This window comes from Callorhinus ursinus, unplaced genomic scaffold (assembly GCF_003265705.2).
Source record: "Callorhinus ursinus isolate GAN/ISIS: 27379988/994484 unplaced genomic scaffold, GSC_fseal_2.0 scaffold31, whole genome shotgun sequence".
Classification (NCBI taxonomy): Eukaryota; Metazoa; Chordata; class Mammalia; order Carnivora; family Otariidae; genus Callorhinus; species Callorhinus ursinus.
Window position 1 is genome coordinate 11,941,736 of NW_027397093.1, and position 24,296 is coordinate 11,966,031.

Below are 24,296 nucleotides of genomic sequence, written 5' to 3' on the forward strand. Positions count from 1 at the left end.
AGCATAAATTTGGACAAGTCACTTACTATCCCATGGCCAAGTTTTTACCTGTAAAATTGGAGAATGGGTTCAATGACTTGTTTTAAAGATGCTTTCCAACTCTTAAAATGATATATATGATCCTGTGAAATTGAACTCAGAGAATTTTATCTTTAGCTCAGTATGGCAGTTTCCATAACAGTACAGGTTCCTTGCATGCTGCCAACTGGTGTTTAAATACAGCCGTACAAGTATTTATTGAGTACCTAGAAGCTGTTCCTAGAAGCTGTTGGTGGGGGGATATTACATAAATATAAAATTTGATGTTAAGGTATGTTCTTTAGGATATGAATCACAGTGTAGACTTTGCAATAACATTATATTAAGTGCTCCCTAGGTACATGGGACCGGGCAGTATGGGAAGATTCTAAAGAACAAGGAAAAGCTCACATCTACCTCAATTAGCTTCCTGTCTGAGGGAGAAAGAATATACAAATGTCAAGTATTTTAAGAATAATAATAAACACATATAAAAGAATATATTGCAATTAAAATTAAACTAACTGAATATCAACCATCATATTACAAAAAAAACCCAAACAAAAAAACTCTTACATTACCCAAAATAGGTAATTTTTCATTGTAGATGCTTTTGAAAATATATAAAGTAACAAAAATCATTGATAATCCCACTCATAATTTTATGAGTTTGCTTCTGGCTTTGTTTTTTTATGTATATATACTATATATTTTGTTTTGTTTTTTTTAAAAAAGCAAATTGTTACAATATATGTGTGCAGTTTATTCTCATGATATTTTTACATTATATTCATGAGCATTTTCCCTTTGAAAAAAACTACTTTTAAGGACTGGCAATATGCTGCATATGAATGTACTATAATATATTCAACCATTTTATTATACTTTATATACTTCCAATTTTTAGATAAATAGATGATGAATATCTTTATATGTAAGTGTTTGGCCACAATTTTGATAAGCTCCTCAGAATAAATTTTTAGAAGGATAAAAACAGGTGAAGGTTATTGACTTTTAAAAATTTCTTGATATGTACTGGTAAATTAGCCTTCAGGAAGATTATACTTCTGAAAACAATTTCGGAAAGAGTACCTACCAAACATTACTTTTTTGCTTAATATTAAGTGAACAAAAATTAATTTAAAAAAATCCATCTGATGAGTCAGTCCTCAAAATCCTTGTCAAACCAAACTAGACTTTATTTTGACATAAAGAAGTGATCAGGTGGAATAAATCAGGAAGTAAATAATGAAGGGAAATGCCAATTAGGATCTGTATATGATAGGATATATCTTTAGGGGAGTCCCTCTTTATCTTATTGTAAAGCATTTTTTAAGTACCAAGGTACTTTCTTCCCCCAGCTTTATTGATATAATTGACAAATAACATTGTATAAGGTTAAGGTGTACAATGTGAAGGTTTGACACATATATATTTGAAATGATTACCACAAGGTTAGTTAATACAACCATCACCACGGATAAATTGTAGTTTTTTTGTAAGAACATTTAAGATCTACTCTCTTAGCAACTTTCAGGTAAATAATGCAATATTGTTAACTACAGTCACAATCCTGTATATTAGATCCCCAGAATTTATTCAGCTTATAACTGGAAGATTATATCCTTTGACTATCACCTCCCGGTTTCCCTCACCCTCCAGCTGCTGTCAATTACCATTCTATGTTTCAGTGAATTTGTCTCTTTTTAGATTCCACATATAAGTGATGTCATGTAGTATTTGTTTTTCTCTGACTTATTACTTAAAAAAAAGCTTTATTGATATATAATTTACATACCATACAATTCACCTACTTAATATGTATAATTCTGTTTTTTAAGTATACTCACAGAATTGTCCATCCATCACCACAATCAGTTTTAAAGTGTTTTCATCACCCCATGGGGTGCCTGGGTGTCTCAGTTGGTTAAGTGTTCCACTCTTGATTTTGGCTCAGGTCATGATCTCAGGGTCATGAGATCAAGGGCCACATTGGGCTCTGTGCTCCGTGTGGCATCTGCTTGAGATTCTCTGTCTCTCCCTCCCACCCCACACATGCTCTCTCTCTCTAAAATAAATAAATAAAATCTTTAAAGAAACCCACTACCTGGGGTGCCTGAGTGGCTCAGTCGTTAAGCATCTGCCTTCGGCTCAGGTCATGATCCCAGGGTCCTGGGATCAAGCCCCGCATCGGCCTCCCTGCTCCGCGGGAAGCCTGCTTCTCCCTCTCCCACTCCCTCTGCTTGTGTTCCCTCTTTTGCTGTGTCTCTGTCAAATAAATTAATAAAATCTTAAAAAAAAAAGAAAGAAACCTGCTGCCAATTAGTAGTCACTCCCCATTTCCCTCTACCCCTGTCTCCCCCAGCCCCAGGCAACCTATAATCTATTTTGTCTGTAGATTTGCTTGTTTGGGATATATGATATAAGGGAATTGTATGGTATATGTTGTTTTGTGACCAGATTAATTTTGACATTATAGTTTCTTTTTTTTTTAAAGATTTTATTTATTTATTTGACAGAGAGAGAGAGACAGCGAGAGCGGGAACACAAGCAGGGGGGTGGGAGAGGGAGAAGCAGGCTTCCCACCAATCAGGGAGTCTGACTTGGGTCTCGATCCCAGGACCCTGGGATCATGACCTGAGCTGAAGGCAGATGCTTAATGACTGAGCCACCAAGCGCCCCTAATTTTGACATTATAGTTTCTGAAGAGTTATATAAACATTGCCCTTGACCTGTATTTCTGAATTTCATAGAATTTTGATGTTAGGCAGACATCATCTTAAAAATAACTTTTTGTTATAGAAAATTTCAATTCTAATCAAGAGTAATGAGTAAATGTTACAATAACCCTCCAATACTTATCACTAGCTTCCACAGTGATTATCTTGAGCAATTATCAACATATGGCCAATTCTGATTTAGCTATAGACGCCCCCCCCACCTTTCCCCTCCCTACTGGATTATTTTACTGTTTGTTTTATTTATATATAAATGTTTTATTTTACTTATTTTTTTATTTCCTTAAGTAATCTCTACTTAGGTCTCAAACTCACAACCCTGAGATCAAGAGTTGCAAACTCCACTTACTGAGTCAGCCAGGTACCCCTCTACTGGATTATTTTAAAGCAAATTCCAGACATTATATTATTTCATCCATAAACAATTTGGAATGTATCTCTGAGAAATACAGACTCTTTTTTTAAAAGGCAAAACTATAATATTATTATACCTAAAAAATTAACAATAATTTTTAATACAGTAACTAGCCAGTATTCCCGTTTTTTCAATTACCCCATAAATGTCTTTTCACAGTTGGTTTATTTCAAATTAGGATTCAAACAAGATCTACACATTGCATTTTGTTGATTTGTTTCAAGGCTTTTTTTAGCCCGTAAAATTCCGGGGTTTTTTTTCCCCTTAGCACTTATTTATGGAAGAAATTTGGTCATTTGTCAAATCCACATTCTAGATTTTACTGATTATATTCTAGTAATTTTTTCTGTTTTAAAACATGTTCTTCTGCCCGTTTTTTGTAATCTGGTAGTTAGGGCTAGAGGCTTGATTAAAGTCGGGTTCAATTTTTTTTTTAAGTTTTATTTATTTAAGTAATCTCTACACCCAAAGTGGGGCTTGAACTCACTACCCCAAGATCAAGAGTTCTGCACATCTCCAGTTGAGCCAGCCAGGCAACCTTCAGTTTTTGTTCTTGTTTTTAATAAGAATATTATAGAGGTAGTACTTTGTATTTCTTTTTTTTTTTAAGATTTATTTATTTGAGAGAGAGAGTGTGTGTGCACGTGTGAGCAGGGGGCAGGGGTCGAGGGAGAGGGAGACAGAATCTCAAGCAGATTCCCTGCTGAGCAGGGAACTGGACACGGGGGCTTGATCTCAGGATTCTGAGAGCATGACCAGAGCTGCAATCAAGAGTCAGACGCTTGCTTAACCCACTTGAGCCACCCAGGTGTCCCTACTTTGTATTTCTTATATCAGGAAGTGCGTGATATCTGGTAGTCTTTCTTCTTGTTATTGTTGATCCATGAGTAGACATCATGTTAACTCTATCTTCTATCAAATCCATATATCCCCTCAACAGTACTCCTTACAGGTAGCCACCTTCACCTCTGCTGAAATATCTTTAAAAGAATCAGTCTATTCCCTTCAGGAGTTTCCAGCAGCCACCTCCTTGTCTAGTAATCAGACTTTATTAGAAGAACACCACATTCTAACCATTACAGCTGTAATTCTTAAATCTGGCTGCCTATCATCGTCACCCAAGGAGTGGCTTTTTAAAAACAAATTTTATATAAATGGGATGACAACATACATGCTGTTTTTGTAGACATTTTCTTATTTATCTTTCCTCCTCTTACATAAATTCCTACCTTTTATCCTCCACCTTCTAGGTAATAATCTAATGTGCATATTTCTGTATTTTTCTGTTCATATAATCCTATGTAGACCTACATATACAGTGGGGTTTTTTGCCTCATGATAGTATTACAGACTTTTTTTCCTTTTAACTTAACAATCCTTCATGAAAATCCCTCCAAGTCATCTAGTTTAACTCAGTTCATTCTTTTTAGTGAGTGGCTGGGCATATTTGATAGTGTAGATACCTTAGTGTATTTAGTCATTCTGCTATAGATGGGCATTACTTTATTTATAGTTTTTTGGCCACTACAAATAATGCCTCAGTAAACTGGTATTTTTGTTTCTTATTCCTAGGAGTAGAATTGTTGGATAAAAGGGTAAATCATATTTTCAATTTTATTTTTTTTAAGATTTTATTTATTTATTTGAGAGAGAGAGAATGAGAGATAGAAAGCATGAGAGGGAAGAGGGTCAGAGGGAGAAGCAAACTCCTTGCTGAGCAGGGAGTCCGATGTGGGACTCGATCCTGGGACTCCAGGATCATGACCTGAGCCGAAGGCAGTCGCTTAACCAACTGAGCCACCCCGGCATCCCCATATTTTCAATTTTAATGGATATTTCTAAACAGCCTTTTTTTGGACGACTATAACATTTCAAACTTCCTTCAACAATGTTTGAGGATGTTCTCCTATACTTTTCAGGGAAGCCTTTTTTTTTTAATTTTTATTTTTTTAAAGATTTTATTTATTTATTTGACAGAGAGAGACACAGTGAGAGAGGGAACACAAGCAGGGGGAGTGGGAGAGGGAGAAGCAGGCTTCCCGCCGAGCAGAGAGCCTGATGTGGGGCTCGATCCCAGGACCCTGGGACCATGACCCGAGACCAAGGCAGACGCTTAACGACTGAGCCACTAAGGCACCCCTGTTTTATTTATTTTTAAAGATTTTATTTTTAAATAATCTCTACACCCAACTCCTAACCTGGAGATCAAGAGTCAAATGCTTCACTGACTGAGCCAGCCAGGTGCCCCTCAGGGAAGTCTTTTAAAAATAAATATTCCCAGGCTCACCACAAAGATTCTGATTCAGCAGGGCTGTGGAGAGATAGAGGAATCTGTATTTTTAAAGCTCCTAGATGAATCTGAGGTGGTATTAGAACCTCTGTACCAGGAAATACTAAAAATAATATTTTAGCTTGGTATCAGCAATATCCTCCTTTAGCCAGATACATGTATTACAATCAAATTATCAAATCAAGACGTGAATTGGTGATAAACATATACATTAAATGTAGGTCAAGGGCATGTGCATTTTCAGAATGGAAGGCTTAATTAGTTGTATTGGGGCAAGCCCCTTGGGAGTCACATATCCAGTTTGCAGCAGTTCTTAATAATCTAGCAAGATTTTGAGGAAGAGATAAGCTTTAGTGATTGTTTAGAATTTAAGCAGTTAGTGATTGAGAGAAGCTAATGGGGAAATAAAAGAGCGTTACACATACAAAATATTGTTGAAGAGTTCCTGCCCATAGTAATAGGAAGTGAAATCAAGAGACTTGAATTTTAATTCTGATTAATCTACTTACTACCTTTCAAACCCTGGAACTCATTTTCCTGTTACATAAGATGAGGAGGCTTGATAGACGATTACTATATTCACTTCAATTCCTAAGTAGACTGAAGATAATGTTCCCTTTGTCATCACAGACACTCTAGAGAACAACTACATTGGACAGTTTCCTCTGTATGTATTGTAAGTCTTGGGCACAAGTCTGACAGAAGCAAAGCTGATTGTGTTTAAAAAATTGAAATGAGGCAAGATGGGAACATTCAGCAGTCTTTCCACAGAGCCCCTTCTGTACAGGTTCTTCAAAGCCTGTGTTCTGAGACCCTTGTTGACCTATAGGAAACTACCCATATTCTGAAACTCCTGTTTCTACATTATAGGAGCACATCTCCATTCATTTTAGGGATACATATTTGTTATTTCGTGAAAAGAACTCCTGAGTTTTTGTTTGTTTTTGTTTTGTTTTTTTGCTGACAGGCTGAAGTTAGGCTCCAGGAGAAGAGATGGCTTCAACTTGTATTTATGTTTTCCTCCTCAGGCTCTGCAGATGGTGTGGGGAGGAGGTTGCACTCAGCCCCTGGCCTTGGTCTCTCAAAGACCCCAACAGCAGAAATGGAGCACAGTCTCCATGAAGCCAGCACAGTGCCTGCTTCTCAGGTAGCAGCCTCAGGTCCTACAGTGCTGGCATGGGGTGGTGCATTGGGAAAGGAAGTGTGGAAAGATATGAGTGCTAGGATTGGTGGTAAGGCAGGAGCATGGTAACGTGGGGCTGTTGGAAGAGAACAAGGTCTGTGATTGAGCGGAGATTGCCACATGGCCACTACTTTTTCAAATACATCTAATTCAGGTCTCTAGTAGTGAGGTCTTACCCTATTTTCTCCCATACCCCTGGGGACAGGGTCTGTAGGAAAACCATAGGTCTGGTGTTTCGTGTCTGCCTGTGTGTGTCTGTGTGTTTGAAGGCTGCACCTTGCCAAGGCCCCAGGAGGGAATATGGGGAGGATGATCGGTGCGGTGCAGAGAACTTTGACTGCATCTCACACAGACTCAGTGGCACCGTTGTCTCAGAGAGGGACGAGACTCCAGTCTCCTCCCACAGTTTTGTAAGTAGAATCAGGCTGTATCCATTCAGAGCACCCTCTTTCTTTTGCTAAGATAAAAATACAGTGTAGGTGGAGGGGCAGGGGAAACTAAAAGTTGTAATTTAGGGGAAAGCCATGTGCACTCAGCAAAAATGATGACACATAGTCATTACTTTATTGACACACATTTTGTTGGAGTCCAGAGGAATTCCCCTTCCCTGTAGCAGTTCTGGAAGGTATATTATAGGGTTCCCTAGGGTGAGAAGAGTCCTAGTAGCCTAGTAGCCTTGAGTCTCAAAAGCAATAGCTGCTGATTGGGTCAAAACCCATTGCACTAATCAAGGGAAGAAGGGAAGACATGGGATGGGGTATTGTTTTTACCTTTTCCTCCCCACTCCAGTATAAGATTGAATGGGGTCCAGTATGCTTTCATGCTAAAATGAAGCATGTGCATTAGCAAGAAAAGGAAAATGATTTAAAATCTTCCTCCTTGAGGCTTTTCATTTGGAATCAATGCAGTGATCTGTAGGTGAAAGGGACAGGGACGCCGAAGTCAGCAGAAATCAATAACTCAAATATTTTCAGTGGCTGGGTTTATAAATTATCCTTTTGAGAATTTCATACACTTGCCTAAGGCAAGTTGAGTTTTGATTACAATGGAGGTCAGGATGCAAAGCTCCAGTGCATTAAAGCTTGTTCACCAGGTCAGTTCAATAAAAATTTAAAAACCAGTTTTAAATACATGATATAAAAATTAAAAGGTATAAAGGATATACAGTGAAAACTAAGTCTCTGTCCTGCTAGTACTTCAGATCCAGTTTCCCTCCCAAACAACAGTCATTTTTTCCAATTTATTGTTCAAAATTTCCTAAACAACTCTATAAACAGTTTGCCATTCTTTTTGGGAAAAGTGATCGTTTTTACGTAGCATTTGTTCTTATGTACTGTTAGTGAATTTAATGGCAAATTGTTATTTTTCTAAGGAGTTGGCTTCCTTTCTCCTGACTTCTATATCATTCATTTATTCACTGATTCATTTTTTTAAACAATTGCTTATTGGGCATATGTTCTAGGTATTGTGCTAGGTGCTGGGTATACAATGGTGAGTGAGCTAGATGTAGTCCCTGCTGTCATGGCCTTTACAGTCTACCTGGGGAGACAGATAAAGAAAGACTTACTATGATAGGATTTAATGCTATGGAAGCATAATAGAAGGGACATCTAACCAGATTTGAGAGATCAGGGAAGGCTTCCTGAAGGAAGTAAAACAAATACGGCCGGTAAAGGAACATGAAGCAGATATTCACTGAATCAAAAGCAGCTCATTTGGTATGGCAGGATTAGATTCTGGTGAGGGAAGGACAGTGTTGACAAATGAGACTGGGAAGAATATAAACAAGAGTCATATCATGAGTACGGGGTTTGGGAGGATAAAGAGAAATGGACATGTTGGAGAGCCAAAGAGGAAGTAAGAGTCATTGGGACTTGGTGCCTGATTGGATATGGGGAGAGGAGAATCAAGGACCCATAATTCTTGGGTTGATAATGATGTATTTGAGGGAAAAGATATGTATAATTTTGGATATATTATGCTTGTGATATCTGGTAGGCCTTTGGATGTGACATGTAAAGCTTGAAATCAAGATTCAAGAGTCATAGCCATTGAAAAGAGGAAAAGAGTATTGTGAAAAGAGGAGAGCGGACAGGATATATCCCTGATGAATATCAGATTTAAGTGGTTCATCTGAAGAACCCTTAAAAGGAGTGAGGACCAGAGAGATAAAAGGGAAACCAGGAAAATGTGGCATCACTTTCTTCTGTGCAGAAGGAAGGAATAGTTGGCTGTGTCCCGTACTGAGAGGATTGGCACCTGGTCCTTAGGCTGTATGGTAAATGCCTATTATGTACCGTGCTGTGGTAGGTGCTATGAGCATACACTGATGAAATAACACAAATTCTGCCCTTGAATAGCTTACAGCCTAGTTAGGAAATAAAACATACTGGTATATAGATTGTTTTATTTAATTTATTATTTATTAGATGCCTGTAATGTTCCAGGTCCTGTTGAGGGTGCTGCGAATACTGGAGTAAAAAGAAATTATTCTACCAGGAGAAAAGGACAATAAACAAGTGAACCCCAAACAATGTGTGATCGAGAAGAATAGAACAAAGCAAGGGGAAAAAGAGTAAAGAGGTAATAGTGGTTATTCTCAGGGCTATTTTGGATAGAGTAGTAAGTGAAAAGGCCCTGAGTTGGAATGAGCTTGGTGTGTTTGAGGAACATTAAGAAAATTATAGTGAAAAAGGCATAGGAATGGTAGAGATAAAGTGAGAAAGATCAGCATTGCTATCACATAGCAACTTGCAGGCCACAATAAGGAAGTAGCAGGCCTGGAGATAGGAAGATCAGATTGGAGGCTGTTGCAGTGGTCCACTTGAGCTTAAATATGAAACCTATAGGTAGAAATGATATTTCTTGACAAAGGCAACTAATGGAATCATGGATGAGAAATGCAAAAGTAAGGGCAATGTCAACATTTGAATCTAGGTGACTTAGGAAAATGTGGTACCAGGAGGTGGAATTTGGAAGGATGTTGGTTTGATCTTGGACATATTAGTGTTTTAGATGTTAAAGGGGATATTTCTGAGACTTTGCCACAAAAGTGAATGACAAGTGGAGTACAGAACAGGACACAAGCATCAGTGGTTACAAACTCTGGCAAAAGAGGAGACTGGAGTGTAGCATTGACAGGGGAGAAGGTGGAGTAGTAGAGTTCTTGATTGTACATTTAGGGAGATACATTTTTCGTTCCCAGTATTTAGAGAGTGTACAGAGTTTTCTTTTTCAGTCTCTTGGGCTTTCCAATTTTTTTTCTCTTTCTTATTTCTCTATTTTTACATTTCTATCTCAACCTGATTCTACTGTTAGCATTAAAGAGTTTGCCAAAGACCTAGATGGTAGGGTTGGGAAGATGAGGGCTATGAGAGAGACAGGTTAAAGGAAGAGGATCTGCAGTTCCATGTCTCCAGTTCGTAGTGGCCTCAGGATGGTCCTAGCGGGGCTGATGGAAAGAGTGACTGAGTAAATTGAGTCCCTCTACAGAACTAGGCATATTGGTACTCCAGTCCCCTCCATCTCTCCCTGCTTGCCTCACTGTGTTTACCCAACCATATCCGGCTGTGTGTTAATCCTCATCTTTATGTTTTTTTGTCTTGTCTCACTATAAGGATGCATCAAATGCGAGGAAAAAGCCTTTGGAAACCGGGCACCGTTGTTCCAGCTCCTCTTCCCTCCCTGTCATCCATGATCCTCCTGTGTTTCTCCTTGGTCCCCAACTGTACCCACCCCAACCACAGTTCCTGTCCCCAGATGCCTTGATGCCCAGCATGGCAGGGGAGCCCCATAGAACCCCAGGTAACTCTCCCCAGACCTAATTATCATGTGCCATAATGTGGTACCTTCCCAGAGACAACCTAGAAAGATCAAATCAGTACACCTATGGGGGGGTGGAGTCCCAAGGTAGGTAGTGAAGGGATATGAATTACCACTTTAAGATCAAATATTGGTCAAGATGAATTGTGATTGTATCATTACTTGGTTAATATGGTTGACTGGTCTTGATCCTTAGTCTAACTACCCAGTAGAATGAACAGGGTCTATCACGATAAGATAAGCTTTTAAGCGACCAAGGGAAGTTAATACCCAGTCTTTAGGATCCTCCCAAATCCTCCTCCTGGAGAGACCCTGTGTATGGACTACCTGTGCCGGTATACAAACCCAGACGATCTTGGGGAAGGTGGATAGCATCCTTCTGGCTTTCTTTCACCCTCCATAGGATTTGCTACTTTTCTTCCTCATGAAGAGGCTGAGTCTACTTAGAGCAGGGATTCTCAATGGGAAAGGGAAGGTACTACTGGCATCTAGTGAGTGGAAGTCAGGGATGCTGCTAAACATCCTACAATGCACAGGGCAGTTTACCTCCATGATCCTCCCTCCACCCCCCCCCCCAAAAAAGTAGTATCAGCTCAAAGTATCAGTAGTGTTGAGATTGAGAAACCTTGGCTTACAGATATAATTGCCCTAGGGCAGGGTGTGGTTGTGGTTCTAGAACAGAAGGTGAGAATAGTATTATTGATATGTGTCCACATTTTAGGGAGGTTTAGATAAGCAGTCCTTCTGGGTAGATGAACTTCCTATTACTCAGTGGAGCAGCCAGGTAACCATCCCCTTTGGCAGCTGTTAGGGGCATCCGTTCCAGTTGTTAGGGGCAGCCTATTCTGCACTAAATGCTATAGTGAACATAGGGGAGAAAGAAGGCAGCTCTCTGTTCTTAAAGAGCTCAGAGCTGCAATAATCAGAATATACATACATACAAGAGTATACTGCAGATGTTGATGGGTTATAAAATAAAGAATGGAAAGAATTTTTAAGAAGTGATTTTTTTTATTTTGCGGGGTGCCTGGGTGGCTCAGGCAGTTGGGCATCCAACTCTTGATTTCGGCTCAGGTCTTGATCTCGGGGTTATGAGTTCAAGCCCTGTAGTGGGCTCCATGCTGGGCGTGGAGCCTACTTAAAAAAAAATAGAAGTGACTTCTTAAAATTATGTATTTTGTTTATTTTAAGTAAAGGGGAATTAATGTATAGAAAAGGCATTCCATACTGTGTATGTGGTAGGAGTAGTGTGAACAAAAACAGAGATCTCAGGGACTGAGCAAGAATGTAAGCAGAAACAGATTAACTGGAGTGAAAGTACCATATTAAGAAAAGCAGAGTAATGTTTTGGAGTGGTGGCTCTAGGAGTAGAGTTGTTACAGTGAGAATATATATTTGTAATATTGGGGAGCCATTTGTGGGGAGGGTGTGGAGGAAGAATTATAGTAGAGTGAAGTATGGCAACATTTGCCCAGGTTGGAGGTAAGAGACTTGATTTTGATGTATATTAAGAATTTCTAAAAATGAAATTAAAAGCAAAGCTAGGCTGCTTCTTTCCCTTATGTGTATGCTCTTATGGCTATGGGGAGTTGAGAGGAACAGTCAGGAATGGTCTTTTGGGAAGGAGAATGGTTTACTGAAGATGCTTAATCTTTGGGTTTCTTTTTCTCTTCCCAGGAACTTCGAGGAGTGTCCAGCAGTTTCTGGCTATGTGTGACAGGAGTGAAACTTGCCAGGGGATCAAGTACACAGGAAGAACTCTGAACTACCAGAGTCTCCCCCATCATTCCAGAACAGATGCCTCTTGGGGGCCATGGTCAGAGACCAGCCAGCATACTGGAGCCAGATTCCTGAGTATTCCAGGATGCAAGCCTCAGCCGACACACACTGCCACACTACCAGAAAGGCGCCAGGGCCTTCAGGTTCCTCATGCTCAGTCCTGGGGTGATCTTTTCCATTCTTCCTCCCACCCTCCCATTGTTTACCCTGTGTCTCCACCATCAAGCAGTCTTCATGTACCTCTGAGGTCAGCTTGGAATTTGGGTCCTGTTCCTGGGTCTCGAGGCTCTGGTCCTCGAAGAGTAGATATGCCCCCAGATGATGACTGGAGGCAAACCAGATATGTCCCACAATCTGGGCATAGGAGGACAGGGGGAGAGGAGTTTTTGTTTGTTCTAGCAGATGCTCCTGGAAGAGAGCAGATAAGGGCAAGAGCCCTGCAGCACAATAGGTGGTAAGGGTCACCCCTTTCCTTTCCCGGAGCCACGGCTTTCTCCATTAAACTATACTGTGGAGGAGTTAGCACCCTGCATCCGTGCCAGGGTTGTGCTAGTCTCATCTCAACATAGAGTCGGCAGTTTCTTCTAGGGGTACCTGGAACCCCTAACAAGACCTGGCTCCTTGAGAGGAATATTTGAAATTCCAATTTCCATTCAACTGGCAAAAGGAAGCAACTGCTGTTTAGGGCTTTATTTGAGCCACTTTAAAGATGAATCCATATTACCCTGGACACTAGTCATTCTTTAGGATCTTAGGGTCACCATTTTATTCCTGGATCCTTTATGCCCCCACCTGCACCTGAGCCTTCATCCTCTGTTCCCTACAATACTGCCAACTTCTGTTCTTTGTTTTACCAACATATCCTTATTACCTGACCTTCCGTCTTCCCCAGTACCCCATCCTTGGAGGAGCATGTAGCTGTGTGGTCATGGTCCTGACCATATCATTCAGGGCAGCCTACTTGCCCAGGTATTATGGACTGTGAGCCTTCCTTGTGCCCCCAAACCTTTGGCCTAGAATGCAGAGCTGCCAACATAACATTTGTCCTTCTGAACAGATGGAGTCAGGCACACTAACACACCTTCCTGTCCTCAGCAGCAGAGCCATTACTGCCACTTGCTCAGTCACTGTTGTAAACCCTCAGAGTCAGCGAAACTATTTTAGGGCCAAACATACTGTTTTTGTAAAGTATTTTTCATTAATAAATCTTTAAGATAGTTGTATTTAATTCCTTGTCATTTAATTGTCTATTTAATGCCTTTTGTATGTTCTTGCTCTTTTATGTTGGGGGTGGGGGGGGAAGACCTGGATAAGCAAAAAAATACCAATTCCCAGTGGCCTGGGGCTCCCAAAGAGAGAGCCATGGCACAAACATACGTGTGTGTGTGTGTGTGTGTGTGTTTGTGTGTGTGTATGGCTTTTGAGTGAAGGTGAGGAGCTAAATAGTTTAAGAATAGTTGAAGGATATATACTGAAGATAGGAATCAATGGGCCCCTAAAGTGGAATGACTTTCCTTGTTATTACTGCTGCCTAGTATATTTCTTATTCCTTTCCTGCTCAGAGGCACTCACTATATTACATGCTTCCTCCTTTCCTCCTTAGGGTGATTTTCTTGTGATTCAGACCCTCTTAGAAACTCACTCCTGATCTATGTACTCTTGGTGCCCTCCGTCTACGAGTTTGTGATGTGCCTCCTATCCCTTCCTTGTTCCCATGGCTGCCCCTCCCCTTGCCTTCCTTGTGGAATTTCTGCACTTACACTGGTGGTCCTCAAATCTTTGAAGCACATGGTTGTTGACAGTGAAGTGGAACAATTATTGCTCAGAAAGATCCATTTTCACCTCTGCCTCACTCCCAAATTCTCCCTCTAAAAGATGTTTTGTGGGCTCCCTTTGCAAAGAATACCCTTTGGACAATTTCCTCTTTTTCCCTAGGTCTCAAATCATTGAGATTGACAGAAGAGTCAGAAAGGTGTTCTTTGAGACCTTTGGACCACTGCTTACCTAATTAACATCATCCATTATGAACAGATTCTGAGCACATTGAGTATTCGGCAGGAGGATGGGCCCGAATTTCTACCCCCACTTAGATCCTGTGCCATCAAGACATAGAACTTAGTGGATACACTGGTCTCTGTCCATGATTCAGTATATCTCTTACTGTCATACACACACCTTCTAATAATTATTGATTGAACAATCAGTCCTTGTGCCACTATCCCCTTTCCCATGAAGGTCCGTCCCTATAAAGTTTCCATAAGTCACTTGGGCTCAGATTCTGTATGTGCACAGAAGTACTATATGTAGTATCTCTTATGAGAAACTAATTTCCAATTTCCAATTCTCTATATACTCCTCTGCCTTCTAAATCTCTTACTTTCTGAATGGATGAGAGGGAGGCTTTGTCTTTTTCAGGTGAATTCTGTAGACTTTGAACATCTCTTGGTGTCATCCCTTCCTTTCCCCTTAGCTGCTTTGATTCCTAAGCCTTGGAGCCTATTCTGCTCTACCTGTTTTAACCCTGTACCTTCAGACTCTTGACAGTTACAGGCTCTAAACATAAGGGCCAGCTTCTCAAACTCCATTTTGAACAGTTACTTCTCTCCAGAACCTACAATGCCTCGTCTATTTTCCTGCCGTTACCAAAGTACCCAGATTTGGTAGCCAAATTGTTATACATTTTTTTCTCTATTAGTATATTCTTTTTTTTAATTTTTAAAGATTTTATTTATTTATTTGACAGAGAGAGACACAGAGAAAGAGGGAATACAAGCAGTGGGAGTGGGAGAGGGAGAAGGAGGCTTCTCGCCGAGCAGGGAGCCCGATGCGGGGCTTGATCCCAGGATCTGGAATCATGACCTGAGCCGAAGGCAGACGCTTAACGACTGAGCCACCCACGCGCCCCTCTATTAGTATATTATGAGGTTTAAGTCTCCCCATCGTACCGGGAGCTCCATGAGAACCAGTGTCATGTTTCCTCGCACTCATTCACTGCCGCTACTAGCAATAGATAGCCCTCCCTCTCCACTCTCTATTGTTTCTGCGGGCCCAGAATTTTAACCTGATCCCTTGGCCTGTTTCTCTCCCAGCCTCAGTAATTTTGCCCAGGTCCCTAGAGTCTGCCCCGCCCCCACCCCCGCAAAGCGCGGTGCATGCCGGTCTTAGCCCCTCTGTAGGGAAAGAGGGTCCGCCATGTTCCCCGGCGGCGCCGCCGCTTGGCTCTGGTAGCCGCCGCCCCCGCCCCCAGCCCCGCCCGGCCCAGCGCCTAGCCGAGCCCCGGGCCCAGCATGGCCGCCCCGGAGCCGGCCCGGGCTGCACCGCCCCCACCCCCGCCCCCGCCGCCCCCTCCCGGGGCTGACCGCGTCGTCAAAGGTGAGAGGTGGACGAAGCCCTGGGGGCCTGGCCTGAGGAGCTGTGTGTGAGGGCGGGCGGGAGACCGTCCCCTCCGGAGCGGGCCCGGAAGGGCGGGCGAGTGACTGGCTGCCTCCCTTGGGGAGTGGCCCCTGGGCGGGCCCCTGCTGGGCTGGGCTGAGTCGGTAGCGGCGGCTCCGCCGTCTCTCGCCTGCCTTCAGGCCCGAGGCGGGCGTTTCGCTCTTGAGGTCTCCTAGCCGTAGGGGTGAGTCTCCTAGCCGCAGTGAGCCCTTTTCTTTTTCTTCTGGGCCTGTCAAAGCGTCCCAGAGGCCGCGAGTAGCTTCCTGCCCCGCGACAGCTGCACGCCTGGCTTGCCTAGGCGGACCGAGGGGCTTGGAGACCTTCAGCCACGCGGGGCCGGGCGATGAGCAGTCAGAAATCACCTCGGCTTTGGCCCACGCCTGCTCCCCAGTGACAGCCGTCAGCCCGATTCGCGCCTCGTTAGCGCCAGCCGCAGGGGTTCGCGCTTGGCCCTCAGGTGTCACTCCACGCGGAAACTGGGGGAACCGTGTGGGATTGGACAAGGGTGAAGAGACGAAGCAGCATTTGGGGGCCCCGGCTTTAAGTGCAGAATAGATGGAGAAAAGGCAGCATAAAAGGAAAGAAAGCGTCTTGTGGATAGGAAGAAGCATTTATTTAGAAAACCGGTCAACATAAAGACCAAAAGGGGTTATCCCTCACCTTGCGAACAAACACCCATAGAAGAAAAAATTAAATATTTCTCAACTGGGGCAGAATTTATGTATGTTTACCGACAACAGATAAGCAGATTAATTTAAAATAGAGATATTGAGGCAAATTGACTGTTGCTTAAGATTTCCATGCTCTCTGGGAGAGCCCATCAACTTCAAACACCGCTGTGGAGGTGAAAAACAATCTGAAGTGATTTTTCTTTACTGTGTAGCTTGGTCATAAATTAACATTTTAGAATAAAGTTTTCTTTGTTGTGTTACGTTTATTTTGGAAGGCTAGATACTTCTTTTACTTATTTTCATTCAGCTTCTCAAATATACTGGCACAATGTTTATTAAACATTGGTAGTCCAGTTTTTGAAATTTGACCAGATATGTTTCCATTAAAATATTTAAAAACAAGAAAACCTTTATCCTCTGTGTTTTTTTTTAATTTTAATTTTTCAATTTGAGCCTTCTTTAATAATAACACTGATTTATATCCAGGCTTGTGTAGACAATTTTTAAAAAGTTAGTAGTATATCCAGTTGGGCCAGGCATTGGAATGAGCTGAATAAAGGGTTTATGGCATTCTTGTCCCGAGAAATCTTTATAAAAGGAGAAGAAGAAAAAAAAAAAGATTGGTAGTTCAGATTGGTTGTCCTAACATGAAATCCTGGAGTTTTGTGGGGGTTGGGAACGGAGACATGGGCTGCTGCTTCATTTTCTGACTATGTATCTGTGTTGTTTGTCCATTCCCCTGGGCACTCTTCACTGTACTATTAGTTAGGACAACCAGTCACATTCCCGAGCAGTGAGTTTGTGCTATCCTTATGCTTGTGAATCTTACTGTTTTTTTTTGTCATACATATGATAATGTTTTCCTCTACTGTACTGCTTTAATAACAGTAAAAATAAGATTCCAAACATAAAGGCATATTCCTTAGCGGTGAGTTGTGAATCCAGGATGGTCACATTTGCAAGTTACTGATTTGGAATAAAAGTCATTTGATTAAATAGGAAAGGAGCTTGTTGGTGTAGAAAATTATAGTTATATAGAGCTCATAGGTATAAGATCTCATGTGCTTAGTAGCATATTCTTCACCAAAACAACTTTCATTTCTTTATGGAATTTGTTAGCAGCTGGAATGCCTGATATGGATCACATGTTTAGAGATGGTGGCAACAGACTGGTTTGCACTGCTCATGGAGTCTCCGCTCTGGCCTTCGCAGAAATTACTGGGAAATTCACCTTTCATACAGAAATCCACTTTTGGAGATTTCATCTTCAGGCTTCTTGCCTGCCTTCTTTCAATAATTGTACCATAATGTTATATTTGATGATAGAGAACACCCTTGTCAGAACATATATGGCCACAGTGCTAGTTCAGTTTGTTAAAATCCAGATTTCTTATAAGTTTAGTATGTGCTAGTTTTGCATCTGTATCATTTCATAGTAGTAATATCATGGAGACCATTGTTGGCATTGAATACAAGTAGTCTTCTACTCCCTGAACCTTTTCCTTATAGTTTCTAAATTTTATACTCTTACACTTTTAGTCAGGAAGGCTATATTTTATGGTCATGACAGTTTCGCAAGGGCTATAGATCTTTCTGTATTTAATATCATGTGCCTAAAGTTCACTTCATATGAAGTTTGAGATCTTGGAATACTGTAGGTGATTCATGTATCAATTTAAATAGCTTTTCACTGAAATTATTAAAATTATTAATGGTGATTCCATATCGCTGATTATGGGCAATTAGGCTTCCTGGCTAGTTAAAGCAATTTAATTTTTTTTTTAATTTTATTTATTAGAGAGCAAGAGAGCATTGGGGGTGAGGGTAGGGACAGAAGGAAGAGGATGAGCAGATTCCCTGCCAAGCGTGGAATCCCGAAGCTGGGCTTGATCCCAGGACCCCAGGATCATGACCTGAGCAGAAGGCAGAGCCACCCAGGCTCCCCAGCAATTTCATTTCTGAGCCTACTCCAGCTGCTGCTGGCTCAGGTCAAATTCTTCTGTTTGAAAGTTGCTATAGCCCAGTGGTTTGGGTGAGATAGTATGCCCTCTTAACCATTTTCTGTTAAGCATTTTTCTATTCTTCAGCTAAGATAAGTTGGCAATAAGAAAATGGAAACAAACTAGGAAAAACGGCTAATTGTATCTGCATGAGTGCCTTACTGCTACATCAGCAAAATTGGTATGGGTAATTACAACATAAAACCCTGAGTTTATGCATATTGCTCTCCTCCCCCTCCCCCCCCGCCCCCGCCCAGTTTACTCAACCTGAATTATCCAGATACTACCCTACCTTTTATTTCCGGATATCTTAAAAATGTACTTTTTGCTGTGTAGATGAGGTCCCAGATTTGTAAACCTCAGTTGTCTCTTGAGATTATTGGATCTGCTAGTCTTGATATAAGAATCCACCTTTATCACTTAGAGGGCATTGTCTATATTGTGTATATGTTCATTTTAGTATGCACCCTGTGACTTTCCTTTGTATTCAATATATTTTCTTTATTTCCTTGGTTATATTAACCTCATGTCTTAAATTATCAGACTTTCAGATTGAACCAAAATGCTGAAGTGTGTGTGTGTGAGTGTTAAGTCTGAGGTCATTTGGCTCAAGTATTTTCTAGTACATAGCTTTATTAGGATTGCTTATTTTCATTACAGATTGCTAGATGACCCACATAGGTCTTTGGGTCACATGGCTACTTCAGTATTTCTCGCTAGTTCTATTTCATCATATTTTAAAGCAACTTGAATTTTAATTTTTGTTTACTAAATGTATTTTGTGGACTTACCTATCTAAAAAGATAACTCTTGAAAATGATTTTTCTTTTTCCTCCCACCCCCCATTAAATTGTTAAGCATTCTAAAATCTTCAGTACCATGTGTCCTAGAGAAAGCAAAGGAACAGAGAAAATAGTGTCTGTGAGTGTGTGTGTATGAGAGAGACAGAGACAGAAAGAGATGGAGGGAGGGAGGGAGGAAGGGAAGGAGAGAGAACGTTGTGGTAACAAGTCATCTTAGAAGAAAAATGCCAAGGAAGAAATATAGCTGCTTAGTAGTAAGGCAAAAGCTTTAGGTTCCAGAGTTATTGAATGAATTAGCAAGAGTTGTAAGGAAAAGTTTGATGAAAAGAATCTTGTTTTATTAAATGGAGTATGTTTCAGTACCAATCATATGACTTCATTTTATCATAAAAATGTTTATTTATACACAGATAAAATTAGCTGAAGATAGTTGGGCATTCTTGGATGTTATGTAAAATTTATTTTGGACATCAAAGTAATCAAATAGCAAATATTTATGAAATGCGTGCTGTATGCTAAAAACTGTAGGGAGACAACAGAAGTATAAAAAATGAAGAATAGTCTTGGTCCTTGGAGAAATAAGTACTCATGAAAAGTTATTTGTATATGTCATAAGGATGGGTGCAATTAATAATTGCCAGATAAGTGACTTGAGTTCAAAGGAGGTAGTGATGTCTCTGGACTGGAATGGTCAGTCTAACAAGGGTTTATACAAGGAAGAAAGAGGCCTTGAAGGAAGTGTAGGATTTAAATAGGCAGAGGATTGGGACCATTTATTTGTGCAACATTTATTGAGTACTTGCTTTGTACCAAAGCATAATAAGCATTGAAGATACAGAATTGGATTAGTATAATTAAGTTAAGATTCTCTTGGAGTGCTGGCAGTCTAGTGGGGGAGACATTATTGCAAATAAATAATATAACAAGGTATGTACAAAGTGCTGTTGCAGCTGTAAAGAAGGAGTTAACTCTCTTATTTGGAGAAAAAGCATCAATGAGAGGATTATGTTTTGAGGTGGGCCTTGAAGGATGAGTAGAGTTTTTCCAGATAGAAGGTAGGACTGGAATAGAGGAAACAGCAGCAGAAAGACGTGGAGTTTGAAAAAAAAACTTGAAAATGTGAGACAGTAGTGTGTAACTGCTTGACTGTGAGTGGCAGGAGATGATGTTGGAAACCATTTTTTGTACACTAAGTTGAGCTGAAACTTAAGCTAGTAAGCAGTATAGCCTCTGGATGATTAAGAGGCTTTGGAGTCCAGTTGCCTGGGTTTGAATCCTAGGTTACCTTAATAACCTTTTCACTGTGGACAAGGTACTTGATATCACCAAGCTTCAATGTTCTCATCTGTAAAATAGAATTAATAAAGTATTATTATGTGGTTTTTGAAGGATTAATGGAGATAGTCCATGTAAAGTATGTACCTCAGTGGATGGCCTGGCACATGATTGTCTCTTGAGATTATTGAATCTGTTAGTCTTGATATAAGAATCCACCTTTACCACTTAGAGGGCATTTGTCTATATTGTGTATATGTTCATTTTAGTATGCACACTGTGACTGTCCTTTGCATTCGATATATTTCCTTTATTTCCTAGGTTATATTAACCTTATCTCTTAAATTAACCAATGCTAGCCATCATCATTATTATTGAAGGTTTTAAAATAGGAGAATAATCCAGTATCTTGGTTTTTGAAAGGTAACTTGGTATTGTGTAGAACAAAATATTAGGAGGGGGAGAGGCTTAAATCAGGTGTCAGAGATTAATTATTGAATTTTAGAAAGAGAATTCTGAGTGTTATAGAGTGGGCAAAATTGAAATGATTGTAGTAATTCTGGGGGGGGGGGGGAGTCCTTATTCAGCGTCTTAGGACCAAAGCAGTCCAAGTGCAGAATGACCAAGGCATGCATTAAGGGAAAGAGAGAAACCAAATATGATGCAAATTCTGCATAATTTTAGGAGTAGATATATTGGGGCACCTGGGTGGCTTAGTTGGTTAGGTGTCTGCCTTCGGCTTGGGTCATGATCCCGGGGTCCTGGGATTGAGCCCTGCATTGGGCTCCCTGCTCAGCAGGGAGCCTGCTTCTCCCTCTCCTTCTGCTGCTCCCCGCGTGCTCTCTCTAATTAAAAAAAAAGAGATCTGTTGGATCAGTGATTGGGTGTGGGAACAAGTAGAAGAGCAAAACTTTTTCAGGAAACAATCAGACTAATTTTGCTTTAGGGATTGATTAAATTGAGCAATTGTAGTTAGAGGCAAAGATTGGAATGACGTGTAAAAGACTAGAATGGTCAAATAGGGAAGGATCTTAGAAATAAGTTTGAGGCTCCCCCCCTTTATTCTTTAGTTCTCAAGAAACAACCCCAAATTTTTGAGTAGGTTAATCTAGCAGTGTTTTGTACATGAAGGGGGAGGGAAAGTAGAGCTTAGTTAGATTTTTTTAGTACACAAAGTGATAACTTGAACTAGCACTGCAGCAATGGAGATGTAAGAAAATGAAGAGAATTTGAAGAATCAGTAGGACTTGGAGTCTTAGAAGAGAACAGTGACAGAGTGTTGATAACCATGTCACAAATAAGACAGGAAGGGGAACCAATTTTGAGGGAAAGGTACTATATTCAAATAACCACCACAGATTAAAAAGAACCCAAGGGGTACTTTGAAAATTTGAAGACTGTAACTGTAGGATTTATTGAATCTTTTTTTAGAGCATGTGGCCAATGCTTACTTCTAGTCCTGGCACTGGAGTGGGTTATACCCATTTTCATGATGAGGAAACTTTTGATGACTCTTTGACCAGAAGAGCATTGTCATTTTGTTGTTATAAGACAGATTATATTGGAGTAGCGTTCTGAAGAATTCAATTTCAACCATGGTTCTACCCCTTACTAGTTGAAACACCTTGAGAAAAAAAAAAAAAAGAAAAGAAACACCTTGAGAAAGCCATTTAGGTTCTCTGAACCTCTTACCCATTTGTGAAATGGGGATAAAACCTGCCATACCAAACATCCAGATGTCTCTGAGAATTGTACAGGTTTATGTATGTGAAAGTACATACTTTGTAAACTGCAAATAAAGCAGTATAAATATATTGTCATGGCTATATAAATTAGTGTCAAGATATAAAAGTATTTTATAAACTATATCATTAATTCAGTAAACATTGATTAGCAGCAATGTTCTAATCACCAGGTATGTAGTGATGAAAGACATAGCTCCCTCCCTTCAAAGAGATCATAAGCACATGGGGGAGACATATTTACAGTGCAATTAGTAAGTGCCATGATATAGGTGTGGATTATATGCTATGATACAGGACCACAAAGGAAGACACACCATTTACTTAGTCTGGGAACATGAGGAAAAGTTTTCAAAAATCGGAACACTGAAAATGAGGTTTAAGGACAAGAAGATAAAAGATGGGAATAGTGTACCCCTAAACAATAGGTCATGAAAAAGTACAGAGATTTTTAAAAAGTGATATGTAATTTTAAAAATGAAAATAAAGTATCTGGAGTGTAGAAAGTATCTGGAATGTGAGGTAGTGACAAAAGATGAGGGTTGGAAATGTCGGCAAGGTTCAGATCACAAGGGATCTTGCATACCATGTGAAAATAAAGAATTGGGATTTTGTATAATAAAGCCAGTCCTGAAACAAGAGAAGGTTGAGATTTGAATTTTAGAAAGAATATATACTGAGTGTTGTAGAGTAGGCAAAATTGAAAAGATTGTGTCATTCTAGAAAAAAAAAGTCCTTAGTGTCTCAGGACCAAAGGAACAGAAACAGATCAGAGAATTATTTAGGACTTATTGGCCATATAGGGTGAGAAATAAAGAGAATTCTAGGATAATTCCTAGATGGGTAAGTATTGGTAATGGTTTAGAGAGAAAAATCATACCCTAAATTCTGGACATACTAAGTTTGAGATATGTATGGAACATACAAGTACAGATATTTGATAGTTTACAAGGAATCTTGAGTTTAGGGGAGGGATCTAGACTGAGCAATCTATTTGAGGGTCCTCAAAATGTAAATTTTAGTTGAACCTGTGGTTATGGATGAGATCACTAGTTCAGAGCAGTGTGATAGGAGGACCAAGGACAGAATTGTAGGACACACTGACATTTAAGGATCAGGAAAAAGACGAGAAGTCCATGAAATAGACCAATCAGTTGTGACCAGAGAAGTACAAGAAAAACCAGGTGAGTGATTTCAAGAACCCAAGAGAGGAGAGAGTTACAGGTGGAGGAGTAAGTAGAGCAGAAGCCAGATAAATATGGATTGAGGAAAATAGACAAAAAGTGAGAAAATGAAGATACCCATTGTAGATTTGAATAACCCTTTCAGAAAGCTTAGTTGTCAAAAAGGATATATATGGCAGAAATAGGGATGAGGAGTAAGGGAGAGTTACTTGTTTAGATTTTTAAGATCTTAAAGATGTGTAAGTATGTTTATATGCTCAAAGGAAAGACCCAGTGGAGAGGCATAGGAAACAATAGGACCATGGGAGGGGTGGGGAGGGTGATTTGAAGTTAAGAGGTTGGGGGAGTGGGATGCAGGACCCAAATAGAATGTTTAGTAAAGGACAAGAGGAATACCTCTTCCCTGAGTTGGGGAGAAATTTAAAGATGCATATTGGTGTAGATGTGGATGGAGAAGGGCAAGAAAGTGAAGTTTGGTCTGAAGGCCTTGATTTTCTCTGAAATTGGACACAAAGTTGTTTAACTGAGTAAGAGATAAAGTTGAATGAAGGGTTCAAGAAAGAGGGGACCATTTGAAATCTCCACTGAGGAGCATGGGAGAGAGAATGTTTAATAAGATTGCTGAGAAATGCACATGACTAAGTTGAAGACTGTGAATTTGTAGTAGCCCTGGGCCATTTTGATGACTTTATACTAAGCAGCCAAGTTTAGAAGCCAACTCATTCAAGAATTGAAGTTTTCCCTTATAGGTAGAATAGGACAAAAGGGCAAAACAATTTAGGATGTTGTTTAAAAAGTGGATGGATGATGGAATACCTTTAAAATTGTAAGAAGCAAAGGTATCCAGAAGGGAGTTGATAAAGAGGGGCTGTCCAGTTTCCAGAAGGGGGTTGATGAGGAGGGGCTGTCCAGTTTCTTTTTCTTTTTCTTTTTTAAGATTTTAT

General features: G+C 40.3%; 2 protein-coding genes across 24 annotated transcripts in view; both read left to right on the forward strand.

Annotated features, from left to right (window-relative positions):
- The window catches only part of USP54 (ubiquitin specific peptidase 54), a 118,820-nt gene extending 105,352 nt beyond the window's left edge, over nt 1–13,468 (forward strand). For 12 of the 17 annotated variants that reach the window (XM_073878803.1, XM_073878802.1, XM_073878806.1 and 9 more), the window contains 3 exons: nt 6,490–6,608; nt 10,262–10,448; nt 12,144–13,468. In XM_073878803.1, the coding sequence (XP_073734904.1) occupies nt 6,490–6,608; nt 10,262–10,448; nt 12,144–12,703 (866 nt within the window). In that variant the 3' untranslated portion in view covers nt 12,704–13,468. Of the gene's footprint in view, nt 1–6,489; nt 6,609–6,913; nt 7,055–10,261; nt 10,449–12,143 lie in introns of all 17 variants that reach the window. The other 5 variants (XM_025850617.2, XM_073878820.1, XR_012374214.1 and 2 more) reach the window with 4 other exon arrangements.
- A 1,993-nt stretch (nt 13,469–15,461) lies between these two features.
- The window catches only part of PPP3CB (protein phosphatase 3 catalytic subunit beta), a 51,995-nt gene continuing 43,160 nt past the window's right edge, over nt 15,462–24,296 (forward strand). For 6 of the 7 annotated variants that reach the window (XM_073878822.1, XM_073878823.1, XM_025850340.2 and 3 more), the window contains exon 1: nt 15,462–15,617. In XM_073878822.1, coding sequence (XP_073734923.1) covers nt 15,533–15,617 — 85 coding nt within the window. In that variant the 5' untranslated portion in view covers nt 15,462–15,532. Of the gene's footprint in view, nt 15,618–15,841; nt 15,862–24,296 lie in introns of those variants that run through there. The other variant, XM_073878824.1, reaches the window with a different exon arrangement.